Source organism: Hyalella azteca, unplaced genomic scaffold (genome assembly GCF_000764305.2).
Source record: "Hyalella azteca isolate HAZT.00-mixed unplaced genomic scaffold, Hazt_2.0.2 contig14641, whole genome shotgun sequence".
Lineage (NCBI taxonomy): Eukaryota > Metazoa > Arthropoda > Malacostraca > Amphipoda > Hyalellidae > Hyalella > Hyalella azteca.
In genome coordinates this window covers 71,069-87,005 of record NW_025944519.1, presented here as the reverse complement: position 1 = coordinate 87,005, position 15,937 = coordinate 71,069, and the positions used below count along the sequence as shown (strand labels likewise).

General features: G+C 37.6%; 1 protein-coding gene across 1 annotated transcript; it reads left to right on the top strand.

Annotated features, from left to right (window-relative positions):
- Nucleotides 1-1,026: 1,026 nt before the first annotated feature.
- LOC108668296 (plasmanylethanolamine desaturase) lies at nt 1,027-14,946 on the top strand. The gene is made up of 5 exons (XM_018155483.2): nt 1,027-1,359; nt 7,297-7,508; nt 8,785-9,003; nt 12,587-12,643; nt 13,408-14,946. Exons 1-5 carry the CDS (start codon nt 1,188-1,190, stop codon nt 13,609-13,611), a joined length of 864 nt encoding a protein of 287 aa, XP_018010972.1. The 5' UTR covers nt 1,027-1,187; the 3' UTR covers nt 13,612-14,946.
- The last annotated feature ends 991 nt before the right edge of the window (nt 14,947-15,937 follow it).

Below are 15,937 nucleotides of genomic sequence, written 5' to 3'. Positions count from 1 at the left end.
TTTCATGGTTTTTGGAAGCACATTGATACGCGTAAGCCGTTGTAACCAATACCGAAGAGTTAATTTTAGTGTCTCATTTGTAGGAGTGGTATACGATCACATGGTCGATAGAACAAGGTTGGTCAGCGGCCCGAAGACAGTGGCCGCTGTTTTGCACTACGTCGCGTCCAATGTTCGTCATAATGTGATTCGAACAAAGGGGGGTCAGCGGTCCGAAGAATATGCCCATTATTTTGCATATTCTCGCGTCATACGTCGCATATGATCAAACCGTTTTGAATTACTTGTAAATTAGGCAATTCTTCGTATTTAGTGTAGCTTTATAGACCAATTTTGTGGCATTTACGGCTCAAATAACGTAACGCGTAACATAAATATTACAATAGTTCACATGCGATGCCTGAATGAGTATCAATTACACTCGAACGTAATTTAAGTTTTCATGTTGGGTCTTATGTCTGTGGAAATGAAATTATAGCATTAAATGAAATATTAGCAGATGATATTCGTTTCTATGCGGAAATAAAGTGGCTTAACGAACCCTTTGGAGTGGAACCTGATAAAAACAGCTTTTTAATTTCATGTGATTAAATTTGTACGTCATTTGGGTAACGTTACCTACACAGTTGCATTTGATTTAAGTATTGTGGTCGTTTTAACATCTCCAAATGAGTTAGAGACTGTAGTAGATTTATAGGCTATTGGAGTTCAAACACCTTTTGAACTCGAATACGGTACTTCATCACTGGTAAAGTTTCGCGAGAAAATAAAAAATAATAGAAGGGAAACATGAATCAAGGTCTCTAAAGTGAAAATCGCTATTTAAATATAATTCACAGGTAATGAGGATAAAACTTGAAAGTAATATTTACAATTCATTTGAATTTTCTTTACATAGAACATACGAGTTACAACTACCTAAACAAATACCTGCCTCGGGCTGTGGGCGACTGCCTCAGGCATTACACCAGTCAAGGTCAGTTTTAGGGTAAAAGCTTGAGGGTAAAAATAAATTGTCATCTTTCGCTCTGCTCAGAGTTGACTCAGTTCAGGCTCCAGGCTTGACATAGGAGTGGCATCGCGCAAGTGTCGCTTGCAGGTTGCAGCTAGTGAATAGTGATCAGTTGAGCGTTGAGGTGTCTGATGCTGGTTATCATAAGTGTTATGTGATATGTTAGTACGTAGTGATGATTGCCCAGCCTGCCGTAGTGTATCAGCAAGAAGAATGCCTTTTCTCGAATTCAATGTTGGAAGATGATCCAAATGATAACTCGGCAACAAACGAGGAAGAAAAAATAAAGCCCCGATGGGGCCCCGGACACAAAGGGGCCCAGGAGCTTGCTGGACTCTACAGCAGAGGTAAGTTTACAATATTACTTATAGTTTATTATCTAAAATCTAATGAGAGTAGTTTTTGTAATTCTGTACAGTATACACATTACTCAACACTCAGTCAACACTCAACAGTCAACACATGCACATTGGCTTGGCTTGGCACTGCCAAGCCAAGCCAATGTGTTTTTGAAAAGAAAATTCTCTGGTTTGGCAAAGTTGGCAGTTGGCTCAACCGCTCAAGTCATTGCAACTTGATTGTGAGTTTGACCTCACCTGATTAATTTAGATTTAGATCTATATTCTATGCCATTGTCATGGTGATTCAAAATTTCAAATGTATAATTTTTTGGTATTATTGCAGATTAACTACATCCAAAAAAAAGGGTGTTTTTTTTTTAATTATATGTTTTTTGGGGTGTAGATTACGAATCTGAAATCCATGTAAGTTACGTAACCCCCATGTTAGTAAGTCGCGAAAAAAATTGGTTTTCCGATGCCGACCGCCAAAAATGGATTTCAGATTCGTAATCTACACCCCAAAAAACATATAATTAAAAAAAAAAAACACCCTTTTTTTTGGATGTAGTTAATCTGCAATAATACCAATTTTTCAAGTTGATTGAATTTAATGATGGATTTTCCTTTCCTGAGTGCCTTCCAGGAACTTAAGGAAGCATCCTGTTCTCTTACAGTTACACTTACAGTCAATGAAGTTTGATAATTGATATTGGTCATTAATTTTGAAATGAATATGACAAAAATGCATGTACTTAGTGAGTTAGTGTACTACTTGAAGTCAATTTCACTTGTTTTTTATTTACCTTGAGTAATTTCTTCCATTAAAGATAACAATTTTGCCTGCAATTAAATTATTAAATTTCCCTTAGAAAATAGTTTTTGTATACCTAATTTTGAAAATTTTGCCCTATATTTCACATATGTTTATAAGTCTACCACTCTACCCTGCTATCCATAATCCAGTCATCATGAGTCATGGAATAAATTCACTTTACAAACCATGAGTCAAGATTTCAGGGTTGGTGATTTTTTTATTTTTTTTATTTTTTCAGTTTTTTTTTTGCCTTTTTGGAAGGTTATTTTTTATGTTGCAATTAGCCTACTAACAATAACAGTATTTCGATCATAATGGATGGCTAAAAAGGGCACTTCTTGCCTTCAATAATGGCCAACAGGCCAAGGTGGTGTTTACCAATTACCACTTTGCGATTTTTGATAAGTCTATTCATTAGCTTTGTAAAGCTTATATGGAGCAAGGTAACAAGCTAAATATTGACCATTTAACTGGCTTCAATGTACAAAAACACTTTGGGAATGCAGATCTTCTAAACATTGAAGAGTCACACAACAGATACTGAGATAGGTAGCTGATAGCACAGTGCACAGCACTATCAATAGATCTAGGTACTAGTTTTATGTCCTATAAACCTACCAGATTCTACCCTCTATACACACCAACTAGTAGTGACTGACTGCACTGTTCCCATTTAATTCAGACCAATAAACCAATATATACTAAACATAAACTGAACGATAATCAAACAGACCTCAAATGGCTTGAAACAAGATTTAAGTTAAAGAGAAAAGCTAACACTCTTTGGAATAAACATGTGCATAATTCAAACATTTTATTTCCATTCACTGCATTTAATTATTTTATATATGGTTTTATAATTGTAATTTTTTGGTTTCTAGTTTTAAATTCACATATTTAAAGATTAAAATTAAATATTTCAATTAGAATACTCATATTAGGGTGAAAAATCTTTCTAATTGACTAAAAGGTTGATACAATCTCAACCTCTCAATATACTGGGTGGGGCAGAACTGATTGAGCAGTTTTGAGGCAAAATAAATGAGTGATGGAGGTACTGAAAGAAGAAAGTTTATTTTCCTAGAGGTTAGCATAGCATACCACTTAGAATACTTATGTTTGGAAAACAATATCTGGAAGATGGGGGCTGTTAGCTGCAACACACTGTTGGAGTCATTCTCGGAGGAGGGAGTAACTGTGACAGTGAATTCTGATCGCTATGCTGCAATGTTGCAAAATTTCTAGCAGCCCAGGTATGGAAAACATTGTTGAAAATGAAGCATTGGGAGATGTGTGGTTCCAGCAGGTTGGGGCTACAGCTTACACAGCCCGAATGTCACTCCATGTTTTGAAACGCATGTTTCCCGGGGTCTAGGTCTGGTGTCTGAGGGGTGATTTACAGTGGCCTGCAACTGCGAGGTCACCTGATTGGAGCATTTGTGATTTCTTTCTTTGGGGACATCTAAAAGAAAGGGTGTTCAAAAATCACCCTCACACCCAACCACAGCTAAAGGGACAAATCATTGCAGCAGAGGTTATGGCCATACCTCGCCATATGTGTGAATGTGCTGTAGGAAACTTCTGAGAATGACTCCAACAGTGTGATGCAGCTAACAGACACCATCTTCCTGATATTGTTTTCAAAACATAAGTATTTTAAATGGTATGTTACCTCCATTACTCTTTTATTTTGCCTCAAAACTGCTCAATTGGTTCTGCCCTACCCTGTATAAGCTAGCTAACACATTTAAATTGTATATTGTAATCAATATATAACAAATAGTCAAATAGTTAAAGACTACTTATAGCCTTATAAGAATTAGCTAAGCTGCTAGCTATGTACAATGTATTGCAACACTTGATGCCTCTGTCCAAAAACATTCAATTTATTGGAACTTAATATGCACTAAAGGCAACAAGTTTATATACCACCAATTTGTCATTCTAAGTACATTCATACTAAACCATGAATAACAATACCTCAAAATAAATTAAAGACTGCCCCTCAATATATTTAAATATATAAAAAAATCGTAAAAAAAATGAAAAAAGTGATTTAATCATTACCAACACTGCAAGATTTCCTGCCATTTTGGGGCTGCAAGTGCAACACTCCTAGATTCACTATGACAAAGTTAGGCTAATTGACAAATGCACTCTAATTGTTAACAAGAGACAAAGAGTGCATACCTAATCAAGCCAAAAGCTGCTTAAAGTCTCAATTATTAAAAATTTAATTTAGTCGTGATATTTTGAGCCATAAGATAATATCAACAAGATTGAATTTTTCAATCCTGTGACTTTGGTTAGAAGTTTGATGAATGTCTTTCAGATCTCTTGCCTTAATCTTGTTCCCAGCCAATCTTGAATATTAGGCCAAATTTCCCCCCAAAAAAATAATTAAAACAATTGCTTTAACTTCTATGTTTAAAAATTTGCATGCAAAAAATTCAAAAAATAATATAAACCATAATTAATGTTTGAGATTTCATATATAGAATGAAGTATATAACTTTACAAGTGTTGATGTTGAAATATATTTCAAAAATGGCCCCAACTCCCCATTAGAGCCTGAGAAATAGGAGAACTAGAGCCTCTTTAGCCCATTAGAGCCTGGCAAAGTAGTAGCCTGAGAAATACAATACAATATATTACAGCCAATACCGTCAAACGGGGTAAAAAGGGATGATTTTGAGCGTTTTTTGTTAATAACTTCTTACCATGAAACATTTCATGAACAAGTTTGGGCTCATTTTAAAGATATTTGCAAGGGCTATCGTATGGCAATGGCATCTCTAAAAAAATTCCATATGCTATTTGTAAGGTGCTAGACGCAAAATAAAAGGCTCCTGAATTATTCTGGAAATGGGGTAAAAAGGGACACTTGAAATAAAACTCAATTTTAAACATTTGAAGCATGCAGAGTGTACTCATCTATAACTAACAGTACTCTGAAGTCCTCCTCTTCCTTTGTAGATGATGTAAATGTAGAATAAATGAAATTTTCTCTGTTATTTTTACTTTTTTTTTTCATTGATATATTACCTTATCCATACATTACTGTATTAATAATGTATATTACTGTATCCATGAACATGCCATTGAGCATTGACAATGACCTTGTGACCTTGTCCACTGCAAGCTTCATATCACTAGCTGTACAGCATTTCCTCCATAAGCTTACAGGATTGGGCTTGTAATTTTGCACCATTTTAATTAGGTCAAGTGAAATTATTCACTACCTATAACAAAAAAGATTGTAAAAACAAACCTGAAATGAAAAGAAATATCCAGAGGTGGGCAGTAGCACGCTACATGTAGCGGCTGCTACATTTTCAGTAGCGGTAGTGGTAGCGGCGCTACATTTAAGGCAATGTAGCGATAGCGGTAGCGCCTGCTACTTATTTAAGTAGCGATTCGAGGTTTTGCCGCTACAGCGCTACTGCTACATTTATAGATAAAGCCTTTAAATTTTACTTGATAGTATTAAATATTATTTAAAAACCAGCATGATACATACATAATATAAATTACAGAATAAAACTGTATGAAAGATTTCGGTGTAACATGGTCAACCTCAGCCTGTTACTAGTGTCAACATATTAGTTGTTACTTGTTAAGTTGTTACCAGTTACCACTTACAGATATTTTTTCATGTTTCAGTTTACTTAGTTATTTTTACACAGTTATTATTATGTTTCACCTTCCCTACATGGACTCAGTCTCATGATGCAATTCAAGTTGATAGTATTCTTTTGGTGCAGTGTTGAACTTTTGATAGATGTCTGTACCATAAAATGGGGTAACTTAGACCGGCAGGGTAACTTTGACCACTTTTCGTTTTTTTAACAAAAACCCCCACAACTCAAAAACTATTTGACATAGAAAAATTTTGTCAATGGGCATTAAAGGCCTAATACTGAGGCTACATAATTTTTTTTGAAATTGCATAAAGACTATGAGAGGCAGGAGCCAGCAATTTATGGTGAGTGAAGCTAGAGTATAGACCTGTATTTTGCATGTTTCAATTCAAGTTTAATTTAGCTAGTAAAAAAATGGCATCATTTATAAAAAAAAGTGGTCTAAGTTACCCCATTTTATGGTACGTTTGTTGTTGTTGTTGTGGTTCCCTGGTCTCATTTTTACAAGAGACCCCCATCGCGCAAGTACGACACTACCGACAGGGGGTCGCTCCAGAGCTGTAGGGCCAAGGTTATGTGGTGGTGTACGTTTGTAGATTAAAACTGTAAATAACATTTTGTTTGTTACTATGGTAACTTTTCAGAGCCTTTTACTGTTAGAGTGCAGCAATTTTTAATTAACATTCTTTGTATTTTTGATGATGTAGTTAGTGCTTGTGCAGCCTGTTGTTGTTGTTGTTGGATCTTATTTAATCAAAAGCATTGTTTATGCATGATAATTATATGCTCTATCAGTCTTGTCATATTTTATTCATTATATATACATTGTCAAGAAATTTCAATTTTTACAGCATCAATGAATGCTTATAACTGTTTCCTTTACCCAAAGCATGATAGGGAAATTTTGTACTCTATTTATTTTGTGTTGAGATACCATCAAGAAAAATCTAAACCATAATCAAATTTTTATCATACTTTGTAAAATTTTTTTGCAAATACCTATGAAAATCTTTATTTTGCTGTATTGAAGTTGGTCATTCCAGCAATCTGTTGTGATCTTACATTGTTATTAAACCTCACAGTCCTAATGCCTTTGAGTTCTGTAATAATGTCATCCATTTGTGCACTAATTATAATTATCCCTGGGAATTTTTTTTTTCTTACACTTTGTGATGCAGATCTCTGCACTGAGTTATCATTTGTTAGTTAGGCAATGGAATTTTTCAGATTTCAGTTGAGCTCATATCACTTGAAAGGCTCGCATTTTTACATATCATTTATATGAATTGATTTTGCTACTGTCAAATTATGGTATGCAGTGAAACTATTTAGTTAAAAATCTTGTAGATTGCATCTGAAAAGAATCCAACTTTTCGAGGTGAGGCTTCTCTAAATTATCTTAGTTATATTCTACTAGTCATTCCCAGTGATGGTATTGAAGTAGCTGCAATGTGCTCTATTTCATGCACGGATTATATTTCATTGCAGGGAAGCGAATCCAAGAAGTGGTGTGTGTGTGGATCTGCTTGGCCTTAATTGTGGTGGACCTTTACTTCATGGTTGCTCACTTCAATTATGAGCGACTGCCCACCATCTTACTGGCTGCTTTTGCGGGCATTATCACTGCTGATTTTTTATCCGGTCTTGTACACTGGGCTGCCGACAGCTGGGGCTCTATTGAACTCCCGGTTTTAGGTAAGGTAAGTTTCTCGGGAGCGAAATTGAATTCTCATGTGGTCGTACATAACTTAATTTTCAGTCGTAGGCGCAGTTAACGTATATTGGTGCCTGTGCTGGAAATGCTTGCGTCATCAAAACCTCTCACGCTGCTCTTTGATGCCGCTAACTTACTAATATAGCCGCCGATCAGTCAAGCAAAAGCATTTTAACGATGTTGATTTTCAAATAAGAATAAGGTTTGCGTTGGCTAATGGTACTTTAGTATGCGTTTCGACGTTAAGTGTAAGCAGGATATTACTGTCCCTTCCCTCTTGTGCCCTCTGTCGAACACCTGGTGTGGGATAGTATAGTTTATGCTTTGCTTCGTTAAGATTGAAAATTATTGCGTTTTCCAAAGAAGTATCGTTAATATTAGCATCGCTAAAGTTGAGTTACATGCGAGGTTCTCTCTTTGTTGCCAATTTATTTCTAGTATGATGTTAATTAGCACGCTGACGGCTGGTACTGAACACGTCAGCTTCACGTGCCTGAGGTAAGGCTTGCATTCTCTCCTTCCTACAATGGCGGCCTCGTAGGCGTCTGGAGTGATCCACATTAACTTACCTACTCATACCTACGCGTTCTTTGCGTTCATATGGGTAACGCGTTGTACTTGAATACAGCATGTGTTGAATTGCGTGCTTCCTTTTCTCACGTTAATATCTTCACGATTTAATAAAATTTCAGTTGCCTGCTCCTCCTTCCCCATATTGAAATAAATTAATGAGCATGTCTTAAATCCCATGTGGTTGCGTTCTATTTACATTGACTCTGTTCTTGTGGCAGCTTTTGTGATGTTCCTGACTCTAGCTGCAGATCCAGTCTTTTGCACTCCTCTTATAGTAACTATTTGCATTTAGACATTTATGTTCTTCGCCAGCAGAGTCTTGAAATTTTTACGTTTTATTTGTGTGATGGATGCTTTGCTCAATTAATCTAGGGAATATCAGTTGCAAGTTATTGATCTTGTATATGGTTTAGGCCAAATAAAAATTCCGGTCGCCACTCGACGGTGAAAAACTGTATTATTGTGCGTGTGTTCACAGGAAAATCATTTGCACGAAATTTAGGTTCTATAATGTGTGGCAAACCCTTTTACGATAAATGAAGAGCAAAGTATAAAAATGTGTATGACGTATCTACTGATGACAAATTTCTTTTCGTTCATAAAGACCTCAAAGTTGATAGGACATTATAAATAACTATATGCTAGAAGTTATTATTGTGCATTGGACACAGCTCTGTTTTCGTGGTCAGAATTTCATCCGTCCATTTCGGGAGCACCACATAGACCCCACCTCCATCACCCGCCATGACTTCATCGAGACCAATGGAGATAACTTCATGCTGTGCATCCCAGCGCTGCTCTACATCAGCTGCTGCTTCCTGAGCCGTCCCGTGCAAGTGCTCCAGCAAGACTATGCATTCTTCTCGTATCTCTTCCTGCTGGCGATCTTCGTGGCGCTCACCAACCAGGTGAGCAATTCTCTTTTGAAGTTCTCTCTTAATTCTTTATTTAATATTATCATTTGAATAGACCATCTTGTATATATTAACTCGTAAAAACATGTTTACTTCACAAAATCAACTGATTTAACGTATTGTGGTACAAGGTGGGTGATTCACAGAAACTTCATGTTTGTATTTCGCGCCAAGTAGCCAGATGTTAGTGGAAAAGGGAGAGGAGTATTATATAAAAGGCAAGGGCACAAAGTTTTGTGCTCCGCCTAGTCAGTTGCCACTATGCCTTGGACAAGCGAGCAACGTGCGTTTGCTGTCGAGGCGTACTTCTGAGATAACATTTTGCAGAGCGCCTCATCTCCTTGAGAGGTGACCTTCTTTAGCCTGCCCGATCCCCCGATTTAGCTCCGTATAATTTTTTTATGTTTTTTATGGGATCATCTTAAATCAATTGTTTTCAATGACTGTCCAAGGACCTTACCTCATTTGAAGAACAACATACGCCAAGCCATCGCCAACATACCCGTCAATATGCTTCAGCGAGTTGAACATAACTGTAAAAAGCGGCTAACTGAATGTATTGATAATGGGGGCCGACATTTGTCCGATGCTCCTAAAACTACGTGATACATAAATTCACGTAATGGCTATTGCAATCAAAGTTATATTGTAATGATATCGTTATTAGTTTTTTTATTGGGCTTTCGAATCAGGAAGTTTCCGCGAATCACCCTGTATTTGTGGGCGCAAATTTTCGCGCTTAGATTAGGCCTAGTTTTTCAATTTCAAATACATCAGTCGATTCACGTGTCACACTGCTCGTAAAAATAAACTGTAACGGGCGTAAGTATGGCCGAGTATTAAGCTAAAAATTGAACTAAACATTTTATTGTTTCCTCCACTCGTGCGGAAATCGAACGTCTAAGCTACCGAAGGTAAAAGAACGATGGCGAACCCAGCACCCTCGATCCTCTCACTATTCCTGACTCTCGGCCACTTGAAGCTACAGAGCTCTGAATCCTGGGTGCAGAAATAACGTGCGGAATATGCTCATCGTTTTGTATTGTTTCAATTACTAGAATTATGGTCAACTTTGGGTTTTTCTTTGACCTTATGAGTCATAAGAAGGTCATTTCCGTCGTTGAATCCACTATCATCGCTATTTCCTCAATGTATATTATATGAAAATGTTGCCAAAAAATCAAAATCTCTGAGCAAAAGCTAACGAATACCTTGCATGATTCAAAGATCATTTATTTGCTTCATCGCACCAAACTTGCAAAATTTTTTCAATCTTTTGTGTTATTCTAAATGAGAGGCTGTTATGCAAACGGTGTTCTGTTCCTTCCTTATTGCAAGGCATTCTAAATTCGCGAAACACGTGCTTCGCTTATGTCGCCCTAACGATTGCACCACAGATGTCGAATTCATTAAAATAGTGCTAAACTAAACGGTTTAAAATGTATGAAGAAAATCGTAGTCGAGTAATGCGTGTAAAAATAATTATATATGGGCTAATGAAAATGTATTTACAACAAATAATATGAAATTTTTAATATTCAGAATGTCACACTCATCGATCGAAACGTTTCGACTGCCTGCATGGCATGCAAGATGGCGCAAATCTAGGAGAAAAACGCCTGACGCGCTCGGGATGCTTTGGGACGAATGCCAGAAAACAGACTCTGGTCGTCATTTTGTTTTCATCCACAATTAAGTACGAACTTCATATCAAAAGATTTATTTAACTTATTCTCCATCGTTTTTCTCGGAACAATGCACCTAAACAATGACGTACTGAGTCGTATTTTGCATGCTGTGTCTCACCCAATCGACCTCGTGACTCGTAGTTTCTGACATCAACTCTGAGAATAAACCGAGTGCACTCACACTCCTGAATATTCCCGATTGGATATTCCCACTAGTCGATATGCTACTTGTGTTGCTCTGTGTATATTTATAACGGCTAAGGCATGCGACGCACTCAGCTCTCTGTTCTGTCTGGCATGTGTCGTAAGCTACTCGGTTCTAGTTCATACATTAACTTGAATAAGCCAGACCAATTGAGCTCTTGTGATTGATTGAGCCCCGAGTTGAAGTATGGGATTTATTCTTAATTGCGTGGTTCTTTTCACAAATTATTAGCGACAAAACTGAACGAACGGTCACATGCGACATGACAGCTAAAGTACTAAAGCAAAATTTACAACGCTAAATTTTTTGAAAGTTCGAGACAATAACTCATTTCTAGATCATATTTTACACGAAATGAATGCTAATGATGTTTTTATGTCAGTTAAGATTTTCATAAATTTTTCACAATTGAAAATCGTTAAAGTAAGAGTCGCTTGCAGAAATTTTTTAGTTTAGCTAAGCTCTTCATGGATCAATTTTCATCTGAATCATGTTGTTCTGTGTTATCGAAATACCATTTTTGAATTTCTGTTTTCCAAATAAATTGACGTTTACTTTAAAATGAAGACGAGAATGAGGTGGTCGTCGCATGCGCTCGCTGTGTGCGTGACCTGCGATGCTACACGCGCGTCACGGCTTTGGTGGTGTTGCTGCTGTGCAGTATTGCTCTTGCTCAACTGCTGCGAGCTAATTCTCTTGAGCAATTCATCCCATAATGCGGCAACCTAACACGAATGAGATGTAATTTACTTTATTAGCTCTGCTCGACTCCATTGGTATATAGCTATACCGCTGTGTTACGTGTGCTACGGAGTATCTGTTGCTGATACGTAGATACCGAGCCGATGACACTGCTTTTTCGACGCACGTTTACAGTAATGATAAGACTTGCATGGAGTCTGAAGAAAATATATATGAGGGCAACATAACATAGGCAACAAAGAAATGTTCCTTTGTTACGTATGGTCTCTGGATTTCTAATGAACCGTCAATGAATTTTTTAGTATTCGCGTGTCTACAGCTCGCTCCTGACCTACTGCTTCAGAGGTTAACCTTTAACAAGCTTCTTCCTTGGCAGTGCCGAACGCTGTATTAATTCATTGCGTCCAATATGTATCTTAATTACTTAGGATATATTTTGCTAATCCTAATAATGCTATAGCTATAAGACTCGGTTTAGAATTACGCAGAAATTTAAGAAGTTTAATTTTAAACATTTAGAGCCACGCGCACGAACGGCAAAGTCTGTGAACAATATATCGGTCTGCTGCTTCGATTTAGGGACAAGAATGCGTGCTGAAGCATAGTGTAACCGTCTGTGATGTGCTCTGACTTTCCTATCAAGTATTCATCAGGGATATCGCCTTGCATGCCTTTACAGGCGCAATTAATCAGTCGTGTCACGACTTTTGTTGTTGCATCTGCAGTGGCTGACTTGATTGCCAACTGATGATGCTGCGCTTCCCTTGATCGAACAATTAGTATGCCACGCACGCTTCCTGATTTTCTTCGTAAAAGCTTTTGCTTTAGAGCGTTCAACTCGTTCACTTTAAATGCTCGAGACGTATAATGTTCGATTAAAATATATTTAAATGCGGTGTGCAAGCGGATAGAAACTTTAAAGATGAAATTCTATTTTCAATTTAGGTACTATTCCGTTAACTAAACGACCTATATTTTTCAGATTCACAAATGGTCGCACACATACTTCGGCTTGCCTCGCTGGGTCACCGTGCTCCAGGTTTGTCTTCAGCTTGCAGTATTTTTTATCCCAAGGCTTAATTGTTCACGATAAATTATTTTCCTCGAGTTGATGTTGAACTTCAATATCTATCGTATGCGTTAAAAAACCTTCAAAATATTGAAACAAACATCGTAGTGGTGGAATTTTCATGGTTATTCCTGCTTGTGTGAATCATTGAGATTTTTTTCATCAAGACCGTGAAGATAATCGGCAGATATACAACTTTTTGTCACCGCAATGCGAAAAAGGCCTCAACCTCTCGATTTTAATGTAGTTTTGCTTGCTCAAAATGATGCATCGTTGCTCAAGTTTTTTATGTTCATGTGTGATGACGCACAGTTCGATGCACGATTGTGTTGGCAGTAGAGACGCTACTCGGAATCTTATACCTGAGCTCTCAACACGTAACGTGCTGCTCGTGCCAAAACTTGCCATTCAGCACTTTGTCGTGCTGCTCGTGCCGAAACTTGCCATTCAGCACTTTGTCGTGCTGCTCGTGCCGAAACTTTCTATTCAGCACTTTGTCGTGCTGCTCGTACCAAATCTTTCCATTGAGTTTTGTGAACCTAATAAGGCACTTGAAAATTTATGTCTATGATCTGATTCGGAGCACAATATGGGATATTACATAAACGAACTAGACAATTACTGCATAAATAGCACATGTACTGCTTGTTCATAATTGATGAGTATTGATCTGTAATTTTGATAAAGATTTTAAATAAAATTGAATTTGATTCTTGAAAAAATATTTTTCACAGGACCTGCATATCGTGTTGCCGAAGCGTCACCACCGCACTCACCACGTCGCACCCCACGAGACTTATTTTTGCATCACCACGGGCTGGCTCAACTATCCCCTAGAGAAGCTCGGCTTCTGGGGGGCCCTAGAGCAAATTATTGAATTTGTGACGGGCTGCAAGCCCAGAGCTGATGACTTGAAGTGGGCTCAGAAGAGGACGTGAAGCTTTCGCCACTATTATCAACTGTTGCCTTCCTTAGATTCTCTTCCGATAAGAGTGTTTTAATTCCTCTGTTAATTGCTCTGGTTGGGAATTATTTAATATCGTTGAAAGGTTTAGCCGAATGTTATAGGCCTTGCCTGATATTGTTGTGTCGGCCATGGGGAAGGCGAATACGCCGTCTAATCTTTATACGTGACCAATGTACATAAAGAATTTATCGTGAATTTATATCGTTGCATATCGTGTTGGAGACTTGATAAACATTGGAAATGAACAGTTAACGATTGTATTGCTCATTTTGGTTAGAAGATAGCTATTCTTATAATAAAGTGTCGCGATCGCAACTTCTTTTAGCGGACTGAGTCAAAATCCGGTGAAATTTTATCTTAGAACATAAGATGATTGTTCATCATCAACGCCCTTGTGCCTCCGAGGACTCAGGTACAGCCTGTTGATTTAATATACGATTGCTTTTCAGCTACGAAATTTCCTATCAATTTCGCTGCAAAGACCCACCTAAACTGTCTAACCACACTTAAATACTGCTTTTAACTTTTAATCAAGAGCTCATCACAATCACATGAGTTGTTTTGGCTTAACTGGGCCACTTCACGTGACGAATTTGTCTGTAAACATATCGTGCAATTTGTTCCTCGACGGCCTGTATCATCATCGAGATTGTTCAATGGTAAGCAACAAAAACTGCCACTTTATTCTAACACGCATTCTATTTTATATGGGCTCACGTTGGTTATTTAGTACTTTATATTATTAATCTCAATCACAAACTATTGCTATATTGTAATCAATGTCGTAAGGATAGTAATTATTATCTTGACGCACAAACAAGTATTCAGACTTCAACATATTTTCTGTTTAATTATTGCCAGTTATGAAACGTTTTTCAGTTTAGACTGGTATATAATTCGTGTCATGTTTGCACGTCACATATATACTATTGGTGGTATTAATTAGTCTGAAATCAACATAGATAAACCTTTCAATTTATTGTTGTGACAGCTATTTTCCTCACTTATTGCCCTTTACATCAACTTCTACGCTTACATGTTAACGTTTTACAAGACTATTCTTGCTCGCAACAACATTAAGTCAATACTTCGGATTCTATAACTTTGAAATGGGACTTAATTTGCGATAATTTGTCAAAGGCTTTAATGCAAGGTGATAACTCCCCACCCTGTTCCTATAGTATTGGGCTCGCGTGTTTCGGGCTCACCCTTAGTCAGAGCGTCTCAACAACCTCCTATGTTTGAAGCACAAGTCCATGAAACGACTGAAACATTGCAGATTTTTCACATAAAATTCTTTTATGAATTCATCATTTTTTACCTTTATCTCCGGCGTTGCAGTTGGGGGAAATTCACGAATGAAGATTTTGCTGGTATACATTTCTTATGCATATCAAGACCAGATTCATTGATATATCATGTGAAGGTGCAAAAGTGTGCGTGCAAATCTGTAAGGATGGTATGAATAATTGCTCTACGTTTAGCTGCAGTTGATCACCGCGCGAGTCGATAAGCAACTGGTTGCAGATTGTAACGCCTTGAAGTACTACGAGAACGATTACAACCAAAACTACACGAGCTTCCACGCACACGCAACCAACGCGCACTTGACCTCCGGCGCTCGGACAGCAAGGTCCGACAGCAGCACGCCCCACACACGCAAACACCGCCTGACTTGAAACAATCGCCAGGCATTATAGTTGCTGCAAGTTTTACTCGGTATTGTCGGCGTCCTCTAATCGTTCAGGTTCTGAGAATTGTCCCTAGCAAGCACCATTCAGGTCAATAGCTTACGTGTCTATACCATATTAAGCTTAAAATTATTGAAGTAATGAATACGGTTTTTAAAATATAAGAAGCAATTCAGTGGGAAAAAAGATACAACGAACCAAGTGCTTTGCTTCGGCAACCAATCCAGAATACTTTAGTATAACATTTTGAGACATCTTTACATAGGAAACTGTATGGAACCTAAATAATAGCGAAAAATTAACGGGTGTCAATGGAACGAAGCGGATTTATAAATGATTAATGAATGTACCTTCGCACCGCTGGTAGATTCTTGCGCGATTCGAAATGCATGCTGGATACTCTCTGTTAATTGCTTCGTGGATTTTCACAATATTTATGTTAGTTGTTACCTAGCTTACAACGGTCAAACAAGGAAAATTCTTGCGTATTTCATAACAAAAAAATATAACTCAGTACTCACTGCAGTGAGTGACAGAGCGCGTTTTCTCGTCGACGAAAACTTGAGGCCACGGACAGACGGACATGGCGAGCACAATAGTGAATTT